The sequence below is a fragment of the Dendrobates tinctorius genome, unplaced genomic scaffold, assembly GCF_039654945.1.
Source record: "Dendrobates tinctorius isolate UK_male_01 unplaced genomic scaffold, ASM3965494v1 ptg000102l, whole genome shotgun sequence".
Taxonomy (NCBI): Eukaryota; Metazoa; Chordata; class Amphibia; order Anura; family Dendrobatidae; genus Dendrobates; species Dendrobates tinctorius.
The window spans coordinates 31,047,362-31,072,722 of record NW_027361770.1 but is presented as its reverse complement, the minus strand read 5'-3'; the positions used below and the strand labels follow the sequence as shown (position 1 = coordinate 31,072,722).

Sequence of the window (25,361 nt, the reverse complement as noted above, 5' to 3'; positions counted from 1 at the left end):
AACCTTAGAATAACTCTTTAATGTAAAGGGTAATTGTTTAAAAAACAACAACTTTTGCTCCTTGTGCATATGGGTGCAAAAAACAAAGTTTTATGTAAGAAGAAAGGACTGCAAGAGCTTTCCCTGAATGCTGTGCTCCCCCCATTTACATGTGCATTTCTTAGATCTCTGAGATGCAACTATCCAGAGGAGCTTAAAAACATAAAGCAGCTAAATAAGTCAGTGCTCATCATAATTACTTTATTGGACCACACAAGCATAAACTATTTTTGCTCACAATGGAGCCTCAAGGCGGCTTATTCCATTCTTATTGGCATTGCTCTTTGGTATTAGAATTTAGATGTGAGCTATTTGAAGGACCTGTACTTCTGAATCAATGGTATAGTGATAAGATCTGCTATCTGTGTTTGATGACCCCCACAAATAACAGTAACAAAGGGATCATTGATTTTTTTTACAATTTTTGCATAAACAGCCCCACCCCTTATGTAGAGCATTTATTGGAACTCACATTTCTACCAGCTAGATATTTTAGGTCTTGGCTATGATCAACTATGTCCACTAGTAGGAAGAAAGTGCAAAAGATGATATTGGTTCAGAACTGGTAAGTGATTATGAAGAACAATAAGCAGAGACTGGAGGTTATATAGGCTATGCTTGAATTAGATTTGTTGAGTAACACTAACATTTTTAGTAGCTTGTGTACAAGTTTATACACTTTAAGAATTATATATTTGTCCGTTTATATTGTGTACTGAAATACAAGCATTAAACTACCCACAAAAAAGGGGGCGCTGCATCAGCTGATACTGGTTGTTTGCTGATTAAGAGAATGGACAGCAGCTGCAAAAATCACATAATGATCTAATGCCACTAGGCAAAATATATATAACTGGACATGAGGTTTTTTTGTATAACATTCTCAGACTGTATGAAGCCCACTGCCACATCACAGAAAACCTCTTAGTGGGTCCCTATCGCTCTAATGGAGAGTAGCCGTGCGCAGACCACCGCCGCAACAACAATGCACTGGCAGGGTGGATGGCCTGCTGCCTCACAGTACCCATGCTTTAAGACTGAGTCCCCATGACTTTAGACCGCGCCACCCCGCCAGCCCAAAACCACAACAACAATTTTTCTTTGCATGGGCACTCCTCCCATTTAGCACAGGTGATTTTAAATTAGCAGGATACTACAAAGAAAGGGGTCTAGCGTCTAGCCCATTTTTGCTCTCAATTTACAGTTTAAGGAAGGTGAATTTCAATGCTCCTTTCATTTGGTGTTGGTGCTGTGAGGCTGCTATTATTGCTGTGGTTTTGTGCTGGTAGGGCGGCAAGGTCTGGAGTAATGGGGACTCAGTCTTGCAGCATGGGTGCTGTGAGGCACCAGGCCATCCGCTCTTCCCGTGCATTGTCAATACGGCGGTGTTCGGCACACGGCTCTGCTCCGTTAGGGAGATAGGGACCCACTACGAGGTTTGCCGTGATGTGGCAGTGGGCTTCATACAGTCCGATCAGAATGTTAAACTAAGAACTTCATGTTCAGGTATATATATTTTTGCCTAGCGGCAATAGATCATTGTATGATTTTTGGAGGTACTGTCCATTCTCTTTTTCAGCATATTGCATGATATTGGTTTGTTGTTTCAAGAGATCGGTCTATGCCAGGGACACACAACATTTCCTGGCATATGGATCACATTGCTGGGTTGAGAAACCATGGGAAGCAGCCAGACAACATCATAAATATTTCAAACATAAATACAGTGGCATGTAGGTTTGGACACCCCTGGTTAAAATTATTATTATTGTCAACAGTTATTCAAGTTGAAGATGAAATGATCTCTAAAAAGGTATAACACATATATGTGGCGCCCTTGAGGGTTCAGTTGCCATAGAGGTGCTGCACCTCCTCCTGAGGTGTAGTATCACACTCCTCAGGTAAGATGGTAACACCTGATCAGACTCCAGCACCTACATCCAGCACAGACATCTTAGAACAGCAGAGCACCCTTTATGGCAGCTGCTTTGGTTCATGAAGGGTGCTGGGTGGTGGGTGGAGCTTAGATTACACTAGAGGGGAAAGCTGACAGGGAGTTAGATCAGTTCCCCACTGGGGGACGGAGGGAAAGGATGTAGATGCAGCAGCCTCCTGTGAGCTGGAGCTGCTGGCAGGAAAGAGAGAAAAGGGAAGGATCAGTTCTTCAGAAGGAAGATAGAAAAGTATGGAATGTGAGGAGGAGAGTGAACTGGGATCGGAGCTAGAGCAGAGCCCTTTCCTAAGTTTAATGCGCCAAAGGTCGGGCGCCGGTATCCGAGACTGTGTGTGATACTAATGATCCTACAGCAGAAACCAGAGGAATAGAAGTTGTGACCACTTTATTCCCACCTAAAACTCGAAGACACAGCAGCAACGTGTGTGAGCCGGGACATGATGGTATGGTGTCCCTGAAGCATGCTACAGCTGCCTGTCATGCGAGTGGAGTTATAAGTAACAGCAAGAAAGAGGAACTTGAGTGTAATTCATAACTAGAAGTACTTCAGATTAGCACTAGAAAGGAGACGTTCAGAAAAGGCACATTCGAAAGGGAGTGCTGGAAGGGTGTATTCCATCTGCCCGGGAGTTGGCTAAGCCCCTGACCTGGAGGACACAGCACTGAAGCAGGCATCTGTCTATGCCAGAAGCGTGAGTAAAGTATCGGAACTGCATTCTGCTGTGTCATTGCCTTATTCCTGCACCAACCTACTCAGCACTGCTACATCTCTGTGCCTAACACTACATAATCTACCTCAACATCTACTACTACTGCCCTGGGACTACAGCTCTGCCTGTGGGGAGCTACTACATCTTTGCTGCATCACACCATCTGTCCCAAAGGATATGGACTGCAGCGCTGGTCACCTCTGACCAGATACCACAGGTGGCGTCACGAACTACTTACATATAAACTTTATTCCATTCCCCCTATTTTACATGGACACCCAGGGCCACGGTCAGGTCACCACCACCACGACACATCCCCTTTAAGAGACCAGCCCGGTACCGAGTAATCCTACAGCCCTGGGGGTGATCCATATACACCTTTTTAGAGATCATTTCATCTTTAACATGCTTAACTGTTCACAATAATTGTAATTTTGACCAGAGGTGTCCAAACTTACATGCCACCATATAAAAACTGCTTATTTCTATTTTTGATTGCTACCTATCAGGAGAATAGAGGTCATTTTCCCCGTTCACAATCCAGAAAGTATGAGAAAATGGATTCAGCTTTTTACAGTGTAGTTTGAGAGACACTGACACCGTCGAGTTTTTCTTCTCTCATAGACTCCTAAGATTATGGCATGCAAATGGCCTCTTCAGAAAGAAAGAGGACTTTTACTCTACAGCGCCACCTATTGGTAGTAGCGATCCTACAAGTCACAATCGACCCTTTAACGAGTCTTGTAATATGACTGAGGATAAAAGCCAAAGATTATGGCAGCACTCATGAGTGGCCATGTCTTTACTTCATCCACTTGTTACTTAGATGATGGCATGATCACAGACATCGCCACGAAGTGCATCATTAATAGTTACCCACCCCTAGCGCTGTGTGACACTCTTCAACTCCTTAGCATGGAAAAAATATATATATGAGTATCCATGCTTGAGATTAGATAGTTAAGGGTTATACAGGCTTTGAAGGCCACATGTCACCTCTGGGGAACAGGTTGTGCACCCCTAGTTTATGTCAATAGAAATAAATATATTCAGTTCTCAAAAATAAAATCTTGTAAGAGCAAAGTTCTAAAGTGCAAATCATTTTACTGTACAGTGAAGGAAATAATTATTTGAGCCCTTTCTGATTTTGTAAGATTGCCCACTGACAAAGACATGAATTGGCTATAATTTTAAGGGTAGGTTAATTTTAACATTTAGAGAAAGAATATCAAAAATAAAATCCAGAAAATCACATTGTATAAATTATATGAATTTATTTGCATTTTGCAGTGAGAAATAAGTATTTGATCCCCTACCAACCTTTAAGAGTTCTGGCTCCTACAGACAAGTTAGACGCTCCTAATCAACTCGTTACCTGCATTAAAGACAGCTGTCTTACATAGTCACCTTTATAAAAGACTCCTGTCCACATGTAGGGGCTATGATATATTACGGTTAACGGTTATACCTTTGCCTTTCTCTTTCGTCCCGATGCTGTATATTATCAGTGTATGTATATTTGTTAATATGTAATGGTATTGCTACACGATTAAGTGTATTACTATGTCTATACAATGATACTGCTACACTGTTAAGTGTATTAACGTTTCTTGCTAACTGTATATATATATGTGTATATTGTTATACTGTTGTAATGCTGCTATGTATAGTGTATAGGGTAAGTGCAGATATTGGATTGGCCACTAGATGGGTAAGTGCAGTTATTGGATTGGCCACTAGATGGGGGCATTATAGTGTACAGAGCTTTCAGCTAGTGTATAATGTAGGAAATGGTTAACTATAGGAGGGGCTGCTGTGTGGTAAGCTAACAATGTTCCCTTAGGTAGTCAGAAGGGCCTGGGTGGCCGAATAGTCCACATGGGCTCTAGGCCCAGGACACCACAGCAGTCACGCAACATTTAAGAAGAAGAAGGGAAGCTTAGTATTCGGATTCTATATGACAGAAGTAGTGTCATGCAGCAGGATTGCAGCAGTTTATAGCTGGAGAAATGAAGCGGTCCGGAAGAGTATAGGGCACAGATTGTTCAACATGTGGCAAATTATTGCATGGGCTGATGCTCTCAAGACCGGGGCAAAACAGACCAGAGAATCCATGTTATGATTAGGTAACCGAGGAGGATAACAGGGAAATAAGCAAGGCAACCAGATAACCATACAGGTTGGTAACTGAGTGGATTGCAGACCCCTAAACTGACAAAAACTAGAATTAGCCATGGGACGTACCTACGATTCTCTAGACGCCTTGGCACAGCCAAAGAATTAACTAAGCCTAAAGAGAGGGGAAAACTAAACTGCCCCGGAGTAGAACTCCAAAGGAATAGATACCCCCCCGAACATATATTGCCGGTGAGACAAGATGAGGCACAAACACAGGCAGAAAATAGAGTAAGCAAATCATGGGGCCCAAACTGTCTAGATAGAATAGGACAGGAAAGGATACTGTCTGCAATCACGCAAAAACCCTAAGCAAAATTCCAACACGTCTGATAAGCAAAAATACTGAGGCCACACAACCTCTCCCCCACTAAATCAGCACTCTGGTGTAACTGGACGCAAACAAAAGATACTGCTATAACAGAAGATTAGAAATACTGTAAAGACTGACATAAACCGTGGCAACTGAAACAGAGTCCAGCACAGGTCCCAGCAGGGAACCAGGCTGGACTCACCCCAGCAAGGCAAAAATCAGAGACAAGCAAAAAATGGATCAAATGCAAAAAGATTCAAGCAGACAAATAACTTATCTGAAAGATGCAGGATGAAGCAGGAGGCAAGCAGACTTCCCCAAAGCTCAGGAGGAAAACCAAATCACCAGCAAGAGCTGAAGGAAAGTAGCTCACTTAAATCTCCCCAGTCTGTAACACCTAACCTCCAATCATCCTGCTCAGGTGATTGACTTCTGTCAGCTAGACCAGCTCCATTACCAGCAGAAACCACCAGAGGGAGCCCAAACTCAGAAGCCAGGTCAAAAGTGTTCACAACAGTACCCCCCCTTGAGGAGGGGTCACCAAACCCACGCCACCAAGCCGATCAGGATGGGCCCGGTGAAAGGTGCAAACCAATCTCTCGGCATGAATGTCAGAAGCAAAGACCCAAGAAGTATCCTCCTGACCATAACCTTTCCACTTGACCAAGTATTGGAGTCTCCGACTAGCCAGATGAGAATCCAATACCTTCTCTACTTCATACTCCAGATTACCCTTAACCAATACAGGATCAGGGGGCATAGCTATGGGAACTACTAGCTCCACACACCTTTTCAACAAAGATTTAAGAAAGACGTTGTGAATCTTGAACGTTCCTGGAAGAGCGAAATGGAAAGAAACGGGATTAAGGATTTCCAAAATTTTATAAGGTCCAATGAACCTTGGCTTAAATTTTGGAGATGCAACTTTCATAGGAATGTTTTTTGAGGACAACCAAACCATGTCACCCACTTTAAACCGGGTACCAACAGTCCTATGCCGGTTAGCAAACCGGTGGGCTTTCTCCTGAAAGTGAGACAACTTATCCACTACTTGATCCCAAATCTGCTGCATTCTCTCTACCACAGAATCAAACACCTGGACAGGTCGAAGCCTCCACCTGCCCTGAAGAAAACCAAGGATGGAACCAGAAGTTGCAAAAAAAAGGAGACATCAAAGTGGCAGAACTAGCCCTATTATTTAGAGCAAATTCAGCCAAGGGCAAAAAAGAGACACAGTCATCTTGATCAGCAGACAGAAAACATCTCAAATGGGTTTCCAAAGTCTTGTTTGCTCTCTCAGTCTGCCCATTGGTCTGAGGGTGAAACACAGAGGAGAAGGACAACTGAATTCCCAGTTTAGAACAAAAAGCTCTCCAAAATCTGGAAACAAACTGGACTCCTCTGTCAGACACAATGCTCTCCGGAATACCGTGAAAAAGAACCACCTGCTGTAAAAACAATGGCAACATCTCAGAAGAGGATGGCAACTTTGGCAGTGGTACAAGATGGACCATCTTGGAAAATCTATCACAGATCACCCAGATAACAGTCATTCTCTGAGAGACAGGGAGGTCGGAAATAAAATCCATTGATATATGGGTCCATGAACTCCTGGGCACCGGCAGTGGCACTAACAATCCACTAGAACGAGAACAGAGTTTGGACCGAGAATAAGTCCCACAGAACTGCACAAAATTCCTGACATCACGAGATAAAGCAGGCCACCAAAAAGACCGACTAACCAAATCTCTGGTACCAAAAATACCAGGATGACCAGCTAACGGGGAGCAATGAATTTCAGACATTACTCTTCTCCTCCACTGGTCGGGGACATACAATTTCCCCATAGGGCATTGTTCAGGTTTGTCCTCCTGAAATTCCTCCAGGGCAATTCTCAAATCGGGTGAAATAGTGGAAAGAACCACACCCTCATTTAGACTGGTAGTAGGCTCAGTCACATCAAGAGAATCCGCAAAGAAACTCCTAGAAAGGGCATTTGCCTTAATATTCTTAGTGCCTGGAAGACAGGAGACCACAAAATTAAAACGCGTGAAAATTTGAGATTTGAGATAGATCAAGTTCTTGTGGTCGGTGAGGGCCACAACTTGATGTCTGCCCCCTCCAACAAATTAACATGAAAAATAAAATGCAAAGAGAAGCACAATGAGTGTACCTGTATTAAGTGGCTTTCCTAACTAAATCGATAAGGTGCTCACCTTGCAGGGTTGTGCCACCCTTGCACAACCACGGTGTGAACGTAAATGGTAGTTGGGGAGCGTGTCCTCGCAGCCCAGAAGGGCACTGCACGTGGCTGTCAGCAACCTCCGCTATCCTGGTCAGTCCATCTCACACCGGCTTCCGGACGTGGTGTTGAGACCGATCCCAGCTGTAAGTTAACTCCAGGGGTCCCGGGGCTTCCCAGCACCGCCCAGCAAACGCAGGTTCTCCCACAAACAACTGCCCTCCAAGCTGCTCCTGCCGCTAATCCTCAAAGAGGAAAAGACAATGTGAAGCAAAAAAAAAGCGGTCTATAGGAGCGCTAAAGGATAGGCAGAATGATTCCACCTGAGGAAGACGGCTGTGTCCGTAGAAACGCGTTGTGGGTATTGGAGGAAGAATAAAAGTTGTTTTTTACCCCTTTTTTCTGGTTTCTGCCTCTCCTTTAGCGCTCCTATAGACCGCTTTTTTTTGCTTCACCCCTCCAACCAATGTCTCCACTCTTCAAACAAACACTTCATAGAGAAACAACTCCCGATTCCTCACATCATAATTACGTTCAGATGGGGAAAATTTTCGAGAAAAGAAGGCACAAGGATTCATCTTAGAGGTTACCGGATCTCTTTGAGACAAAGCGGCTCCTGCACCAATCTCAGAGGCATCTATCTCCACCTGAAATGGGAGCGAAACATCAGAGTGCCGTAGAACAGGAGCAGAAGTGAATCTCCGCTTAAGCTCCTGAAATGCCGAGACTGCCTGTGGAGACCAATTCACCACATCAGCGCCCTTTTTGGTCAAATCCATCAGTGGTTTAACAATACCAGAAAAATTGCTTATGAATTTATGGTAGAAATTAGCAAAACCCAAAAATTTCTGGAGAGCCTTCCAGGAAGTGGGCTGAACCCAATCATAAATGGCCTGGACCTTGACCGGGTCAATTTCAATAGCGGACGGGGACAAAATGAATCCCAAAAACAAAATTTTTTGTACGCCAAAGAGACATTTCGATCCCTTAATATGCAGAGCATTTTCTCTCAAAATCTGGAATACAATCCAAACATGTTCCACATGAGAATCCCAATCATTCCAAAAAATCAAAATATCATCCAAATAAACGATCAAAAACTTGTCCACAAAATCCCGGAAAATATCGTTCATGAAAGATTGGAAGACGGAAGAGGCATTAGTGAGTCCAAAAGGCATCACTAGGTACTCAAAATGCCCGTCAGGAGTATTAAATGCCGTCTTCCATTCATCACCGTGCTTGATGTGAATAAGATTATACGCCCCCTAAGGTCAAGCTTGGTAAACCAACTAGCACCTTTCACTCTGGAGAATAAATCAGAAATCCTGGGGTAACGGATACTGATATTTAACAGGGATTTTATTAAGGAGACGATAGTCAATACATGGCCTCAATGAGCCATCTTTCTTGGCCACAAAGAAAAAGCCAGCACCTAAAGGTAAAGAGGACAGTCTGATATGACCCTTTTCCAATGATTCTTTGATATAAGATCACATAGCATCATGTTAAAGTACAGATAAATTGAAGAGCCGCCACTTGGGAAATTTACAACCGGGCACTAACTCAATCGCGCAATCATAACTCCTATGAGGAGGCAAGGACGTAGACTTACTCTCCCTAAATACATCAGAGAATTCAACCAAATAGTCAGGAACATCATCATGAGACTGGGGAGAGGTAGAGAAAACAGGAGTGTCACTAAGAACACATTGATAACCCAACTAACCACAGACACAGATTTCCAATCCAGAACAGGATTATGGGTCTGCAACCAAGGAAAACTCAACACAATAATGTCATGTAAATTATGCAACAACAAAAATTTACAATTCTCTGTTGTGAGTTCATTTTCACCTTCATTACTGAGGCCCGAGGAACTCCCTCTTCTGGTAAAGAAAGGTAGTGAGCCTGAATGTCAAACACCTGAAGGCTGATGATTGTGACTGGCTGAGTGGAGTTACGGACTGGATATAATGCTGCCGACGCCCTTCTGCCCTGCGGGTGATTTCTCTGTGGGATCCTTGGAGACCAGTCTGAATTCCTGCTCCTCCAAAGCTAAGTTTGCTGCTCGGCCTTTTGCTTTTGTGCTTTGACTTTGTTTTTGCTTTGTTTTTCTGGATTTCTGCCATTCCCTGCTGGGGTGTGCTGAACTCATTTAGCTCTGTCTTCTGAAAATACCTGAGTGCTGATTCAGTTTTTGAAGCCTAGCTGCTTCAGGGCCTTTTTCATATCAGCTGGTTGGCTTATGTCTTTGATAGGGTTTTGGCAGATTGCAGACAGCAGCCTTCCTTTCCTTTCCTATCCAGGTAGTTTTGGGGCCCCGTCTTTGCTCAGTCTATCTTTCTGTCTGTGTTAGTATTTTCATCTTGCTTCACCGTCATTATATGTTGGGGGCTGCCTATTGTTTTGGGGTCTGCTCTGGGGCAGTTTAGTTTTCCCCTTTCTTTCTTTAGGCCTATGTATTTCTCCGGCTGTGATCGAGGGGTCTAGGGCATCGTAGGAACCCCCCACGGCTACTGCTAGTTGTGTTGATAGGTTCAGGGGTCTGCAATCTGATAGTTGCCAACTTCTCTGGTTTTCTGGACTTAGCTTGTATTTCTGCTTTTGCCTCCTACGGTGACTCATTCATAACAGATACTTACTACCTGGAATGATAATGCCTTGGCTGCTCTCTTTCGGAAGGGGTTGTCAGAAGCCGTAAAAGATACTATGGTGGGATTTCCTGTTCCCTCTGGTCTTGACGATTCTATGTCATTAGCCATTCAGGTTGATCGGCGTTTGCGCGAACGCAAAGCTGCATGAGAGGTGTTGCCACCTGTTGAACAAATGTCTGAACCTATGCAATGTGATAGAGTTTTTTCCAGAGAGCAGCGTCAGGAGTTCAGAAGGCGTAATAAGTTGTGTTTTTTCTGTGGAGATGCCTCGCATATTATTTCTGTCTGTCCCAAACGAGAGAAACGCTTTGCACACACGTTTTCTGTTGGGGGTGTTCAACCTAAGTTTCTTCTGGCTATTACTCTGATCTGCTCCCTGTCCACATTTTCCGCCAAGGCGTTTGTGGATTCGGGAGCAGCCCTAAACCTAATGGACTTGGATTTTGCTAAACGTTGTGGATTTCCGATGACACCTCTGCAGACGCCTATCCCTTTGAGGGGAATTGATGCTACTCCTTTGGCTAAAAATAAACCCCAGTTTTGGACCCAGGTGGTAATGCGGGTCGCCCCAGACCATCAAGAAAATTGCAGATTTCTGGTGTTGCATAATCTGTATGATACTGTTGTTCTGGGGTTTCCCTGGTTACAGATTCATAATCCAGTTTTGGATTGGAAATCTGTGTCTGTGGTGAGTTGGGGTTGTCGGTGTGCCTTTAGTGAGGCTCCGGTGTTTTCCACCTCTCCTCAGTCACATGATGATCCTGATTATTTGGTGGACTTTTATGATGTATTTAGTGAGAATGAGTCTGCGTCTCTGCCTCCTCATAGGAGTTATGACTGTGCAATTGAACTGAGCCCGGGATGTAAATTTCCCAAGGGTCGGCTCTTCAATTTATCTGTACCCGAGCACGAGGCTATGCGATCCTATATTAAGGAGGCGTTGGAGAAGGGTCATATTAGACCATCCTCTTCACCCTTAGGTGCCGGTTTTTTTTTTGTGGCCAAGAAGGATGGTTCTTTAAGGCCTTGTATTGATTATCGTGCCCTCAATAAAATTACTATTAAATATCAGTGTCCATTACCCCTGATTTCGGATCTATTCTCTAGAGTCAGAGGTGCTTGCTGGTTTACCAAGCTTGACCTCAGGGGGGCGTATAATCTTATCCGCATTAAGCAGGGGGATGAATGGAAGACGGCGTTTAATACTCCGGAGGGACATTTTGAGTACCTGATGATGCCTTTTGGGCTCACTAATGCCCCTTCTGTCTTCCAGTGCTTCATGAACGATATTTTCCGAGACTTTGTCGATAAATTTTTGATTATCTATCTGGACGATATTTTGATCTTCTCCAAGGATTGGGATGCTCATGTGGAACATATTCGGACTGTGTTCCGGATCTTGAGAGAGAATTCTCTGTATGTCAAAGGATCAAAATGCCTTTTTGGAGTACAGAGGATTTCTTTTTTGGGATTTATTTTGTCCCCGTCAACTATTGAAATGGACCCAGCCAAGGTACAGGCCATTCACGATTGGGTTCAGCCCACTTCTTTGAAGGCCTTCCAGAAGTTTTTGGGTTTTGCTAATTTTTATCGGAAATTTATAGCAAAATTTTCTAGTATTGCCAAGCCATTGACTGATTTGACTAAAAAGGGTGCTGATGTGTTAAATTGGTCTCCGGAGGCTGTTTCTTCCTTTCAGGAGTTGAAGCGAAGATTCACCTCCGCCCCGGTTTTGCGGCAACCTGATGTCTCACTTCCATTCCAGGTAGAGGTGGATGCTTCTGAGATTGGTGCAGGAGCTGTTTTGTCCCAAAAGGATCCGGTAACATCTAAAATGAATCCCTGTGCTTTCTTTTCCCGAAAGTTCTCTCCATCTGACCGTAACTATGATGTGGGGAATAGGGAACTGTTGGCCATGAAATGGGCATTTGAGGAGTGGAGACATTGGTTGGAGGGAGCTAAGCATCAAGTCGTGGTCCTCACTGACCACAAGAATTTGATTTACCTAAAGTCGGCTAAGCGCTTGAACCCTAGACAGGCTAGGTGGCCTTGTTTTTTACACGTTTTGATTTTGTGGTTTCTTTTCTTCCTGGAACAAAGAATGTCAAGGCAGACGCCCTCTCTAGGAGCTTCCTTGCTGATTCTCCTGTGGTGACCAAGCCTGCTACCATCTTAGGCGAAGGGGTAGTTCTTTCTGCCATCTCGCCCGATTTGAGACGTCCTCTGGAAGAGTTCCAGGAGGACAAACCTGAGCGTTGTCCCAGTGGAAAGTTGTATGTTCCTGACCAGTGGAAGAAGAGAGTGATGTCTGAAGTTCATTGCTCTGCTTTGGCTGGTCATCCAGGTATTTTTGGTACTAGAGATCTGGTGAGTCAGTTTTTTTGGTGGCCCTCCTTGTCTCGTGATGTCAGGAATTTTGTGCAGTCCTGTGGGACGTGCTCCCGGTCTAAATCGTGTTCTCGCTCTAGTGGGTTGTTGATGCCTTTGCCTGTCCCCATGAGGCCATGGACCCATATTTCAATGGATGTCATCTCTGATATGCCTGTCTCTCAGAGGATGACTGTTATTTGGGTGATTTGTGATAGGTTCTCTAAGATGGTTCATCTTGTACCACTCCCTAAGTTGCCGTCTTCCTCTGAGTTGGTGCCCCTGTTTTTGCAACAGGTGGTTCGTTTGCACGGGATTCCTGAGAACATTGTATCTGACAGAGGAGTGCAGTTTGTGTCTAGATTTTGGAGAACTTTCTGTTCCGGGCTGGGAATTCAGTTGTCCTTCTCCTCTGCTTTTCACCCTCAGACCAATGGGCAGACAGAGAGAACAAACCAGACCTTGGAGTCATATTTGAGATGTTTTATTTCTGCTGATCAGGATGATTGGGTTTCATTTTTGCCCTTGGCCGAATTTGCGTTGAATAACAGAGCTAGTTCTGCCACTTTGATGTCACCTTTTTTTTTGTAACTTTGGGTTTCATCCTCGATTTTCTTCAGGGCAGGTGGAGCCCTCTGCCTGCCCAGGTGTTGACACTGTGGTGGAGAGAATGCACCAGATCTGGGACCAAGTGGTGGATAAGTTATCTCTCTCCCAGGAGAAGGCCCAGCGGTTTTCCAACCGACATAGGACCATTGGTCCCCAGTTTAAGGTTGGTGATATGGTGTGGTTATCATCAAAAAATATTGCTATGAAGGTGGCTTCTCCTAAGTTTAAGCCTAGATTTATTGGACCTTACAAGATTGTGGAGATTATTAATCCGGTCTCTTTTCGTTTGGCTCTTCCTGTCACATTTAAAATCCATAATGTGTTCCATAAATCTTTGTTGAAGAGGTTTGTTGAACCTGTTGTTCCGGGGGTGGCACCTCCAGACCCTGTATTGGTTGAAGGTAACATGGAGTATGAGGTAGAGAAAGTACTGGATTCCCGTCTGGCTAGACGGAGACTCCAGTATTTGGTTAAGTGGAAGGGTTATGGTCAGGAGGATAATTCCTGGGTCTCCGCCTCTGATATTCATGCCAAACGATTGGTGCGTGCCTTTCATCGGGCTCACCCTGATCGCCCTGGTGGCATAGTTGAGGGTTCGGTGACCCCTCCTCAAGGGGGAGGTACTGTTGTGAGTTCATTTTCCCCTTCATTACTGAGGCCCGAGGAACTCCCTCTTCTGGTAAAGAAAGGTAGTGAGCCTGATTGTCAAACACCTGAGGCTGATGATTGTGACTGGCTGAGTGGAGTTACGGACTGGATATAATGCTGCCGACGCCCTTCTGCCCTGCGGGTGATTTCTCTGTGGGATCCTTGGAGACCAGTCTGAATTCCTGCTCCTCCAAAGCTAAGTTTGCTGCTCGGCCTTTTGCTTTTGTACTTTGACTTTGTTTTTGCTTTGTTTTTCTGGATTTCTGCCATTGCCTGCTGGGGTGTGCTGAATTCATTTAGCTCTGTCTTCTGAAAATACCTGAGTGCTGATTCAGTTTTTGAAGCCTAGCTGCTTCAGGGCCTTTTTCATATCAGCTGGTTGGCTTATGTCTTTGATAGGGTTTTGGCAGATTGCAGACAGCAGCCTTCCTTTCCTTTCCTATCCAGGTAGTTTTGGGGCCCCGTCTTTGCTCAGTCTATCTTTCTGTCTGTGTTAGTATTTTCATCTTGCTTCACCGTCATTATATGTTGGGGGCTGCCTATTGCTTTGGGGTCTGCTCTGGGGCAGTTTAGTTTTCCCCTTTCTTTCTTTCTTTAGGCCTATGTATTTCTCCGGCTGTGATCGAGGGGTCTAGGGCATCGTAGGAACCCCCCACGGCTACTGCTAGTTGTGTTGATAGGTTCAGGGGTCTGCAATCTGATAGTTGCCAACTTCTCTGGTTTTCTGGATTTAGCTTGTATTTCTGCTTTTGCCTCCTACGGTGACTCATTCATAACAATTCTCTTTGTGGTCCGGGGCTACCCGCATTATCACCTGGGTCCAAAACTGTTATTCTCCGCCAAAGGGGTAGCGTCAATACCCAAAGGAATAGGAGTCCTCAGGGGTACCATGGGAAAACCACAACGCTTGGCAAAGTCAAAAGCCATCAGGTTCAGGGCTGCTCCTGAATCAACAAAAGCCTTAGCAGAAAATGAAGATAAGGAGCAGATCAAGAAAACCGACAAAAGGAATTTAGGCTGTACATTGCCCAAAACAGATGCGTGAGCAAAACGTTTTTCCCGCTTTGGGCAGATGGAAATAGTATGAGAAGCACAACTTATTACGCCTTCTAAATTCTTGATGTTGAGCCCTAGAAAAAACCCTATCACACTGCATGGGCTCAGAAGTTTGTTCGAAAGGCAACACCACCTCTCGCATAGTTTTACGTTCACGTAAACGTCTGTCAATTTGAATGGCTAATGACAAAGTCGTTGAGACCAGAGGGGACAGGAAATCTCACCATAACATATTTTACGGTCTCTGCCAGACCTTTCCGAAAAAGAGCCGCTAGGGCATCATCGTTCCATTTAGTAAGGACCGCCCATATTCGGAATTTCTGACAATATAACTCTGCCGCTTCCTGACCCTGGTTCAATGCTAAGGTTTTCTCAGCTTGATCAATAACATTAGGTTCATCATACAACAACCCCAGAGCCTGAAAAAACGCATCCACATTAGCCAGAACAGGATCCCCAGGTGTCATGGAAAAAGCCCAGTCCTGAGGGTCGCCGCGCAACAGGGAGATGACAATTTAAACCTGCTGCACCGAGTTCCCCGAGGAATTAGGTTTCAAGGCAAAAAACAGTTTACAATTATTCTTAAAGTTCAAAAATTTAGACCGATCTCCAGAAAATAGATAACATAACTAGAATTAGCCGTGGGACGTACCTATGATGCCCTAGATGCCTTGGCACAGCTAAAGAATTAACTAAGCCTAAAGAAGAGAGAAAGGGGAAAGCTAAACTGCCCCGGAGTAGAAACCAAAAGGAATAGATAGCCCCCGAACATATATTGCCGGTGAGTCAAGATGAGGCACAAATACATACAGAAAATAGAGTAAGCAAATCATGGGGCCCAAATTGTCTAGATAGAATAGGACAGGAAAGGATACTGTCTGCAATCACGTAAAAAACCCTAAGCAAAATTCCAACATGTCTGATAAGCAAAAATAGGCCACATGACCTCTCCCCCACTAAATCAGCACTCTGGTGAAACTCGATGCAAACAAAAGATACTGCTATAACAGGAGATTAGAAATACTCCAAAGACTGACATAAGCCGTGGCAACTGAAACAGAGTCCAGCACAGGTCCCAGCAGGGAACGATACTGGACTCACCCCAGCAAGGCAAAGATCAGAGACAAGCAAAAAATGGATCAAATGCAAAAAGATTCAAGCAGACAAATAACTTATCTGAAAGATGCAGGACGAAGCAGGAGGCAAGCAGACTTCCCCAAAGCTCAGGAGGAAAACCAAATCACCGGCAAGAGCTGAGGGAAAGTTGCTCACTTAAATCTCCCCAGCCTGTAACACCTGACCTCCAATCATCCTGCTCAGGTGACTGACTTCTGTCAGCTAGACCAGCTCCATTACCAGCAACAACCACCAGAGGGAGCCCAAACTCAGAAGCCAGGTCAAAAGTGTTCACAACAATCCCCAAGCACAGTGAGTCTGAACTGGGAGAACGCTGCGGTACCGCCTAAGGCACTATTACCCCGTAATGTACTGTAGGACGTGGAACTAAGTACAGGGAAAGAACAGGATGAGAACTGCATGGAACCTGCTGTTGATGTTGTTACTGACAAGAATATGCTCCCAAGTTATTCAAGTAAAGTTTCATTTGTTGCATTTGAACCAGACTGTGTCTCAATTCTTGTGAAACCAATTGTAGAAAGGCTACAGCACCACAGTGGTGTCCCTGATGGCGCAGTGAGAGAAGACACAGGTAAGCTATTGAAAGAATGCTGTTTTCATGTGAGAGGAGGCCAGGGTTCAGATACACCGGAGTGCTCGTCCATGACTACAGATGAGACAAAAATTGAGCTCTTTGGCATTAACTCAACTCGCCGTGTTTGGAAGATGAGAAATGCTGCCTACTACCCAAAGACCACCGTTCCCACTGTCAAACATGGAGGTGGAAACATTATGTTTTGGGGGTGTTTCTCTGCTAAGGGCACAGGACTACTTCACCGCATAAATGGGAGAATGGATGGAGCCATGTGCCGTAAAATCCTGAGTGACAACCTTCTTCGCTCCGCCAGGACATTAAAAATTGGTCACAGCTGCGTCTTCCAGCAAGACAATGACCCAAAACATACAGCCAAGGAAACAAAGGAGTGGCTCAAAAAAGAACACATTAAGGTCATGGAGTGGCCTAGCCAGTCTTCAGACTTTAATCCCATAGAAAACTTATGGAGGGAGTTGAAGCTCCTAGTTGCCAAGCGACAGCCTCAAAATCTTAATGATTTAGAGATGAGGAGTGGACCAAAATTCCTCCTGACGTGCGCAAACCTCATCAACTACAAAAAACATGGGACTGCTGTGCTTGCCAACAAGGGTTTTGCCACCAAGTATTAAGTCTTGTTTGCCAGAGGGATCAAATACTTATTGCTTACGGCAAAATGCAAATACATTTATATAATTTATACAATGTGATTTTCTGGATTATATTTTTGATATTCTATCTCTCAATGTTAAAATTAACCTACCATTAAAATTATAGACTGTTCATATCTTTGGCAGTGGGCAAACTTACAAAATCAGCAAGGGATCAAATAATTATTTCCTTCACTGTGTGGGGTCCAGATGGAGATCATTTAAATCACTTATAGTAGCTCAGAGTTTTGTTAGCAGGTAATCTATTAATAATCCTTATATAACCTACCAGTTACAGTGAAGAATAAGATCTTTTTCCCATTAGGGGACTCACTTACCAGGCCATTGCAAGTTGAAAGTGCTACTGCTGAGTGCTTATGGGACCGCAGAGTTCCTTGATAAAAACAGAAGTCATGCGACGAGTATACTTCAGTAGTCTTGGACTTTCCATCGCTAAATGTTTGTACTGTAAATCCTGGAGCCATTAAATCATTCACATAGTTTAATTCCATATGCAGATCATTTCCAAATCCATGTATCTTGATATGCACAGCGCCAGTGTCTGCGGCTCTTTTACGTCTACGACTGTGGCTGATGTCATGCGTCATGTAATTCCCATCTTTGTCCACTTCATATGCCTCAACAATATCATATTCTGTGAGTAACAAAAAGTACAAGAAACCGTGAACACAAGTTATCAAACATTAACAGTAATAAATAACAGGAGACTTTAACAAATATGCACTCACTCAAGTACAAAGTGTTAGATTTTTTTCTCGATTTACATTGGAGCTCTAGAAAAAAAAGTGTAAAATAAAGATACTTAGCATATAAATTGGCCAATTCAACCAATTCATGTGTGCCCAACAGCCATCGACAAGGCAACCTTCTTTGCTGACAACCTAACCTAACATGCAACCTCTCTTGGACTGAGGCTGCAATTATATGGGTAGGTACATTAGGATCGAGCTGTGATTAAAACCAGAAAACCTCTATATACATATGTAGAGAAGAAGACCGGGCTGTGGATGCTGACATGGCACCGCGTCCGGTACTGCGGGGGCCAAACCTACTGTTGCAGGGGGGAAGGAGATTGTAGATGGAGCAGACCCTTAACCTGTGAAGAAGGGGCGTGGTGAGCCAGGGAGGTATAAAAGGGTTTTCGTGGGAAAAGAAGTGGGCTTCCCACCAGAGAGATGAGTCAGTGAGTACTAGCGCTGGGCTGTGGGGAAAGATAAGCCATTAAGCAGCAAGTACAGCTGGGTGCATCAAGGACTTTCAGGCTTCAGGGATAGAATATCACTCAGGTGAGCAGCAGGCTAGTAGGCTTTAAGAGGACTTAGCTGAAGGATGGATTCCTTATCTCAGGCAAGCGCATCTTAAGCAAACAATTATTTATACTAGAGAATGTGCTAGTGCTGCACCCTGCAGGGCCATGGAGTACTCGGTACCGGGCCGGTTCTGTTACTTCTGGGGATGTCACGGCAGCAGTGACCCGGTCCATGTCCCAAGGCAAGCAATCAAATGATGAAGGGAATAGTTATTTTGGGGGAATAATTTGTGACGCCACCCGTGGTACTCGGCAATGAGAAGACGGCTGACACTGCAGTTCAGGTCCACTGGGACAGTCGGTGATGCAGCCTACATATTAAAGCGCTCCATAGGTAGACAGGTAGAGCTAGGCCCCAGGGCAGTTGTATGTTTTATTTAAAACTAGCTGAAGAGCCCGGTGCTGCCCAGGCATAGTAACTAACTACGGTTAGTTATAACAAATTAAAATGATTATATCTATATATATATATATATATAAAGCTATATAATATCAACAGACAACTACCACTAATATCCCACATCATCCCGTCACAGACACTGGACTACTACCCCTAATATCCCACTTCATCCCGTCAGTCTGGGGTCAGAACCAGAGCGCTGAGTGGAACGGTCCTTACTTCCATACTGGGGATCCCTTTAAGAGAGGCCTGGTGTCAGAACCAGAGTGCTGAGTGGATTTGTCCTGACTTCCATACCAATGATCCCTTTAATAGAAGCCTGGGGTGAGAATCAGAGCGCTGAGGGATTTACCCTAACTTCTATACAGGAGATCCCTTTAAGAGAGGCCTGGGGACAGTACCAAAGCACAGAGTGGATTTGCCATCACTTCCATACTGGGGATCCCTTTAAGAGGGGCCTTGGGTCAAAACCAGAGCTCTTAGTGGATTTGCCCTTACTTCCATACCGGGGATCCCTTTAAGAGAGACTGGGATCAGAACCAGAGCGCTGAGTGGATTTGCTGTGACTTGCATACAGGAGATCCCTTTAAGAGACCCTGGGGTCACAACCAAAGCGCTGGATGGATTTGCACTGACTTCCATACTGGAGATCCCTTTAAGAAAGGCCTGGGGTCAGTACCAAAGCGCAGAGTGGTTTTGCCCTAACTTCCATACCAATGATCCCTTTAAGAGACCCTGGGGTCAGAACCACAGAGCTGAGTGGAACGGTCCTGACTTCCATACCAGGGATCCCTTTAAGAGAGGCCCTGGGGTCAAAACCAAAGCCCTGGATGGATATGCTCTGACTTCCATACCAATAATCCCTTTAAGAGGGAAGATGTGCCTATGGGATGGAGGATGTGTGATGGGGACATGGGCAGGGAGGGGGGATTCATTTCTGCATTGTGCGCTCTGCTCCTTTCAGGGGGGCAAACAATGGCTGGGAGCTTATGTTCCCGGGGATGCTAGATTTCTCCCACCATGTCAGTGTCTGCTGAGGTGTTGTCAAGTGGGAAAACTTGCACTTAGCAACCAATCACAGCTCAGCTACTTTTAACCAGCTCTGGTGAAATGAGAGATGCTTAGTGATTGGTTGCAAGGAAAACTGTTGCTCATAGCAACCAATTACAGCTCAGCTTCTTTTGAACAGCTCTGGGGAAATGAAAGATGCTTCGTGATGGGTTGGTGATACACACACATACATACATACACTTTTATATATAGAGATGGTGGTGACGGTTGTAATGCAGAGTAGATAATGCAGTAATAAAGCTGAGGACACAGCAGGGTTGCAATTTACTTTTACTTGATAGTCCTGGGTGCAGATCAGGGGATCAAAGATGGTGAGGGAGATCCTGTTAGCCTGGAAGCAGTTCAGAATCCACTGAGCCAGATGGATATGGAGGCCTCCCTACTGCACTATCCTCTGAGGTCCTTGCTGCGTAAGGCTGTGCTTGGGCCTCTATTCCTGCTTTTCTTTAAGCACTTGCCCGTATGGCAGGCAGCTTGAGCCATTTTTACAGGAATCGCTCCTTCGTGGCGACTCCGGGCTCTCTTATGCTGCTGTGCAGCTGAGTGTTTTATGTGGCCAGGAGGCCTGCAGTCCCCTGCCAGCTGGATTTAGCTGCTGGACTCTCTTTAACCACGCAGCCACAGACTCTGGCGTTCACTTTCCAGCGCTTAGCTGCGGGTTGAGCTTTCTCTCAGCTCCACTCCCCAGATTCCCCAAATTTCTCCTTTCCTCCCCAACGTTCCTCAGACTCTATCAGCCCTCACTCCTTCTCTCACTCCCCTCTGACTGACTGACTCCTTCCAGAACAATCTCCTTACCTCAGCACTAACTCCTCCCACCAACTGTCATTCCCTTAAGCTCCCCTTTTGGGCTGGAGTTAGAACAAGTGTTGGATGCTGGTTCTACCTGGTCAGGGGACCTCTCATTACTTCCAGGAATGACATTAACCCCTATGAGGGAGGCAATGCCACTGTGGCAACCGGACTCCTGGGGTGCCACACTAGAGTGTCGCCATATCAGGACATGAGTTCTCCTATGGAGAGCTGAAGATACTATGGCACAGCAAGGAACATGTGGCCCTTAGTTAAGGGCATGTCACACTAAGAGATATCGCTAGCAATATCGCTATAACTAGTGACGTTATAGCGATATTGCAAGCGATATCGCTGTGTCTGATACTTACCTACGACCGGCTCCCCCGCTGGTTATTGCTGATCGCGCGAGAACGTTCAGGACTGTTTCTCGTTGTCAGCTTCCTGCGGCGCTTCCTGCTGTAAGGACGAGCGACGCGTGGAGCCGGGCGGGAGGACGCAGGATCGCCTGGTGTGACAGGTAAGTAGCGATCCCCGTCCCCAGCGATGTCGCTGGTGAGATCTGCCTGTGTGGCAGCTCACTAGCGACCACTTAGCGATGTACCAGCGATCCTGACCGCGTCATATCGCTGGTCGGGATCGCTGGTACATCGCTAAGTGTGACAGTACCTTTAATGAAGTTTTGAGTAGCAGTAGTGAGGAGTCAGTATAATTCTGTGTACTGCACTGAAAAGTCTGATCGCAAATTAACATGATTTTTAAACCGCTTAATAAAAAAGAAAAGTATTTCAGTGTACTGTTATTAAAAGGGCTGTTGGTTACAACTGGGTTACCATCCATTTCTATGGTGAGGTCACTGACATTACTAAGGCTGCGTTAGCGCTAAGGCGATTAAAGGGAGTGGACAGTCCTAGGAGTCCTCATAGTGTTACACAGATCTTTTTAATGCAATTTGAGTAACTGCAATTCACGGCAAATCTTTTTGATGTAAATCCAGCTTTTTGAAAAATTTGGGGAACCAGGGGAATTTAAATTTCAAAAGATCTGATCATCTCTAATTGCCACCTCTATCCGCTGTATGTAGTTTATACAAAATGAACAAAGACATTTTAAACCTAAAACATATCCAGAGCTACTTCTAATCATTGACCAGATAAAGAAAGTGCAGCCGCCGTGAAGCAAAGGTTACCTATTAAATAGGAATCATACCAACTACATCTTGGGATGAGGGAGGGATTTTAGGTCATAAATCCTCATAAAAATGAAATAAATAACATGAAATGTGTAATAAATCACCTGGTAAATTATTAACATACAAGATATAATCTAACTTTTGGTTCGTAAAGACCACTAGAAGAAATCAGATCACTTACACTGTCTATTTAGCTTATCAGCATGATCTTATAATTAGTCAGTTATTAATTCAGTACACCCCTCCACATTAGCTAAATACACTATCTGACTCATTAACTAGTTTAATCCTATTAATTGGAGTAATAGGTTCATTCACTTACATTAAATGGAGTGCACGATTATTTTTACGTACAACACCAAATCTACTAAAACGGAAAGAAAATACAATTCCTCCATACTTCTATTCTTTGCAGGATCTGACCCTAGTTGCAGATTATATTTAATCCTTACCAAGCAAAAAGTGATGATCAGCCCAAAGTAGCCTTATAAGATACAGCACTAAACAGAATTGTTCCAAATTTTTGTAATGTGAGCGCCCTCTAGTGTTTTTGTATGTTAACTACATAATACATTTGGGTTATTTTCACATATTTCTAAAAATCAAAATCAATAGTCTGTCTAAATAGTTATATACTAAATATAAACGTGGCAGAAAATTTATAATAATATTTGCCGTAACGTATAGTGAATTTTTTTAAACGCACAACTTACTTAGGGACATCTTGAACATAAGGTATTTAGTTATCAGATTTCTTAATTTAGGGAATTTAGTTGGAGTACTGTGGATTTGGGAGGAATACGGTACAGTAGCCCGCATCAAAATTTACAGTTTTACAACATACAAGTAACTAATGGTACGCACATCTCCAACTATGTTCTTTATACAGACCACGACATCCCAACAGAATAGGAGACAATTGCAAATTTCCACTTAAAACCAATTTCTTCAGAATATTGTTGCCAGTGACAAATCAAATCCCGCGTGAGATCTTCAGAAGTCCAGACACATGACAGACAGATACATCATTATGCTAAAATAAATGTCGCCTTGGCAGAATTCCCAGAATGTTACTAGAGCAACTACTGTCAGGAGTCAATCAAGGAGTCACAAAAGCCAGACTGTCCTCAAATAATTGACAAGTCATAGTCAGAAAAGTGCTAAAAGGAATTCCCTTACTTTCATCTTGGCCACCTACTGGTATAAATCACCGCTGCCTGCGGAAATCCAGAAATCTGGCCAGCTGGAGCCCAGGGGTAGTGTGTCTACATAGCAATAAGAGTCCTTACAATGTGTCTTATGACAGGGAATACATCCATGGTACTGAAACAATGGAAAAGTCTTTTTGGATGGGAAGCTTTGATACTCATTGCTATAAATATCTAAATGAAAAAAGTGTATCAGTGGTTAAGGGGAAGTTTATTACCGGAACAAGTGGTACGGTTGTACAGGTCCTAGCAAACCCATAAAAATGACGACTATCCTGTAGTGATCCAATGTGCCAGTGCCGAGAAATCCAGCTTTGAAGCCACATGCAAAGTAGCCTGGAAGTGCATTAGGGGCGTGTCTTGCACTTCCGTAATCTCACACTGCCCAGGCATTTCCAGGCTAATTTGCATGCAGTTTTGATGCTGGATTTCTCGGCACTGGCTTGTATGGTTACAGTATAGATATTATAGGACCTATATACCATTACGTCTATGTTTTCTTAGGGTTCTAATAGCTTGGCGTTCTATACTTTGGAAAGTACAAAGTGAAGATGCGTAAAGGTGTGCCCAAGTGCATGAATGGAGGCTAGGCTGCTACTCACCAGCGTGGTCTGTAAAAGCCAACATATAGTTGTGCAGCGCAGAAGGAAGGTTCCCCTCCGTCAGAGACGTCCCATGTGCAGCGTATACAGGTGCATTCTAGGTGTGTGTCACAGGACCATCATGGGAAAGAAAACAATGCATTATTACTCAGTGAGCCAGCTGGCACTGGGGCAAGCAATAATGAAAATGCATGGGACTCACCTTCCATAGAGCAAGTGCAAGCAGCAGGGAACAGATGCCACCTCTCATCCCCATCTCCATTCTCTTCATGCAGAGCTGTCACAGGCAGTAAGCAGGCATCAATTCATTACAAGTAGCAGAGGTAGTGCTAGTCAGCAGCAGAGGTAGTGCTAGTCAGCAGCAGGAGCCATCCAAGCAGCTTCCAGGCTCTGTATTAGAAGGATATTCTGTGCTTTATTAGGAGGATCCAGTGAGGTATGAAGCATGCTCCTGGGCAGTGGATAAAATCCCAGCTGGTGCTGCCTTGACCTGCCTGCAGCCAGCACTCCTCTGTATCACTGCTGCCTGCCCAAGTCCCCATGTGTCAGTGCAGCAGCTTCTCACTGTGGCCAGCCGGCTCCTGCTGACTGACAGTGCCCCCAAACCAATCAGTGCCTGCAGGGGGCTGTGCAGCTCCTGGCTCTGTAGTGCTCTCATTGTTAACTCCTTATTATCTGCCCCTGCAGGTAGACTAGGCAAATGGGATACAATCAAGAACTATTTCCATAGTGTATTCCTGAAGTAGCAGAGCAATTACTGTGTTCTGTAAATCTGCATGCCCCATTACTTTTATCCATATGACAATCCAAACACATGCAAGGCGTCCATATACTGGGATATATAGATGGAGATCAAGAAATAAACATTCATTAAAATATTTATGAAGCGATGAAACAATGACTGACCATTTGTATTATATATCATAGTAACAATAATCACAAATAATATTAGACTACCAGGGCACTTTAGTGTTTATGTTGGAGGGATGGTGTACCCTCAGGAACTTACAATCTAAACAGGTTTCTAATGGAATATCTGCCAATACTGCCATTTCTTAGTAACCATATAAAACACTGTATAAACTATACATTTTTTTGCGAGACGAGTTGTACTTTCGAACGACGCCATTGGTTTTACCATGTTGTGTACTAGAAAACAGGAGAAAAATTCCAACTGTGGTGAAATTGCAAAAAAAGTGCAATCCCACATTTGTTTTTGTTTGGCTTTTTTACTAGGTTCACTAAATGCTAAAACTGACCTGCAATTAAGATTCTCCAGATCATTACGAATTCATAGACACCAAAAATGTCTAGGTTCTTTTTTATTTAAGTGGTGAAAAAAATTTCAAACTTAGATACGTTCTTTTGATCGCCCGTTATTGCATTTTAATGCAATGTTGCGGAGACTAAAAGAATGTAACTTTGGCGTTTTGACTTTTTTTTTCACTACGCCGTTCAGCGATCAGGTTAATCCTTTTTCATTGATAGATCGGGCGATTCTGAATGCGGCGACACCGAATATGTGTATATTTTATTTTTATTGTTTTATTTTGAATGGGGTGAAAGGGGGGTGATTTGAACTTTTATATATATTTTGTTTTTAATATTTTTAAACACATTTTTATTTGCTTTTTGCACGCT

At 44.1% G+C, this 25,361-nt stretch overlaps 1 protein-coding gene across 1 annotated transcript in view; it reads right to left on the bottom strand.

The window, feature by feature from the left end:
- Positions 1-24,245, bottom strand: part of ADAMTS16 (ADAM metallopeptidase with thrombospondin type 1 motif 16) — a 491,484-nt gene extending 467,239 nt beyond the window's left edge. The window contains exons 1-3 of the mRNA XM_073587783.1: positions 23,923-24,245; positions 23,721-23,817; positions 17,464-17,780 (exon numbers count right to left, since the gene is read on the bottom strand). Coding sequence (XP_073443884.1) covers positions 17,464-17,780; positions 23,721-23,817; positions 23,923-23,991 — 483 coding nt within the window. The 5' untranslated portion in view covers positions 23,992-24,245. The remainder of the gene's footprint in view (positions 1-17,463; positions 17,781-23,720; positions 23,818-23,922) is intronic.
- Positions 24,246-25,361: the final 1,116 nt, after the last annotated feature.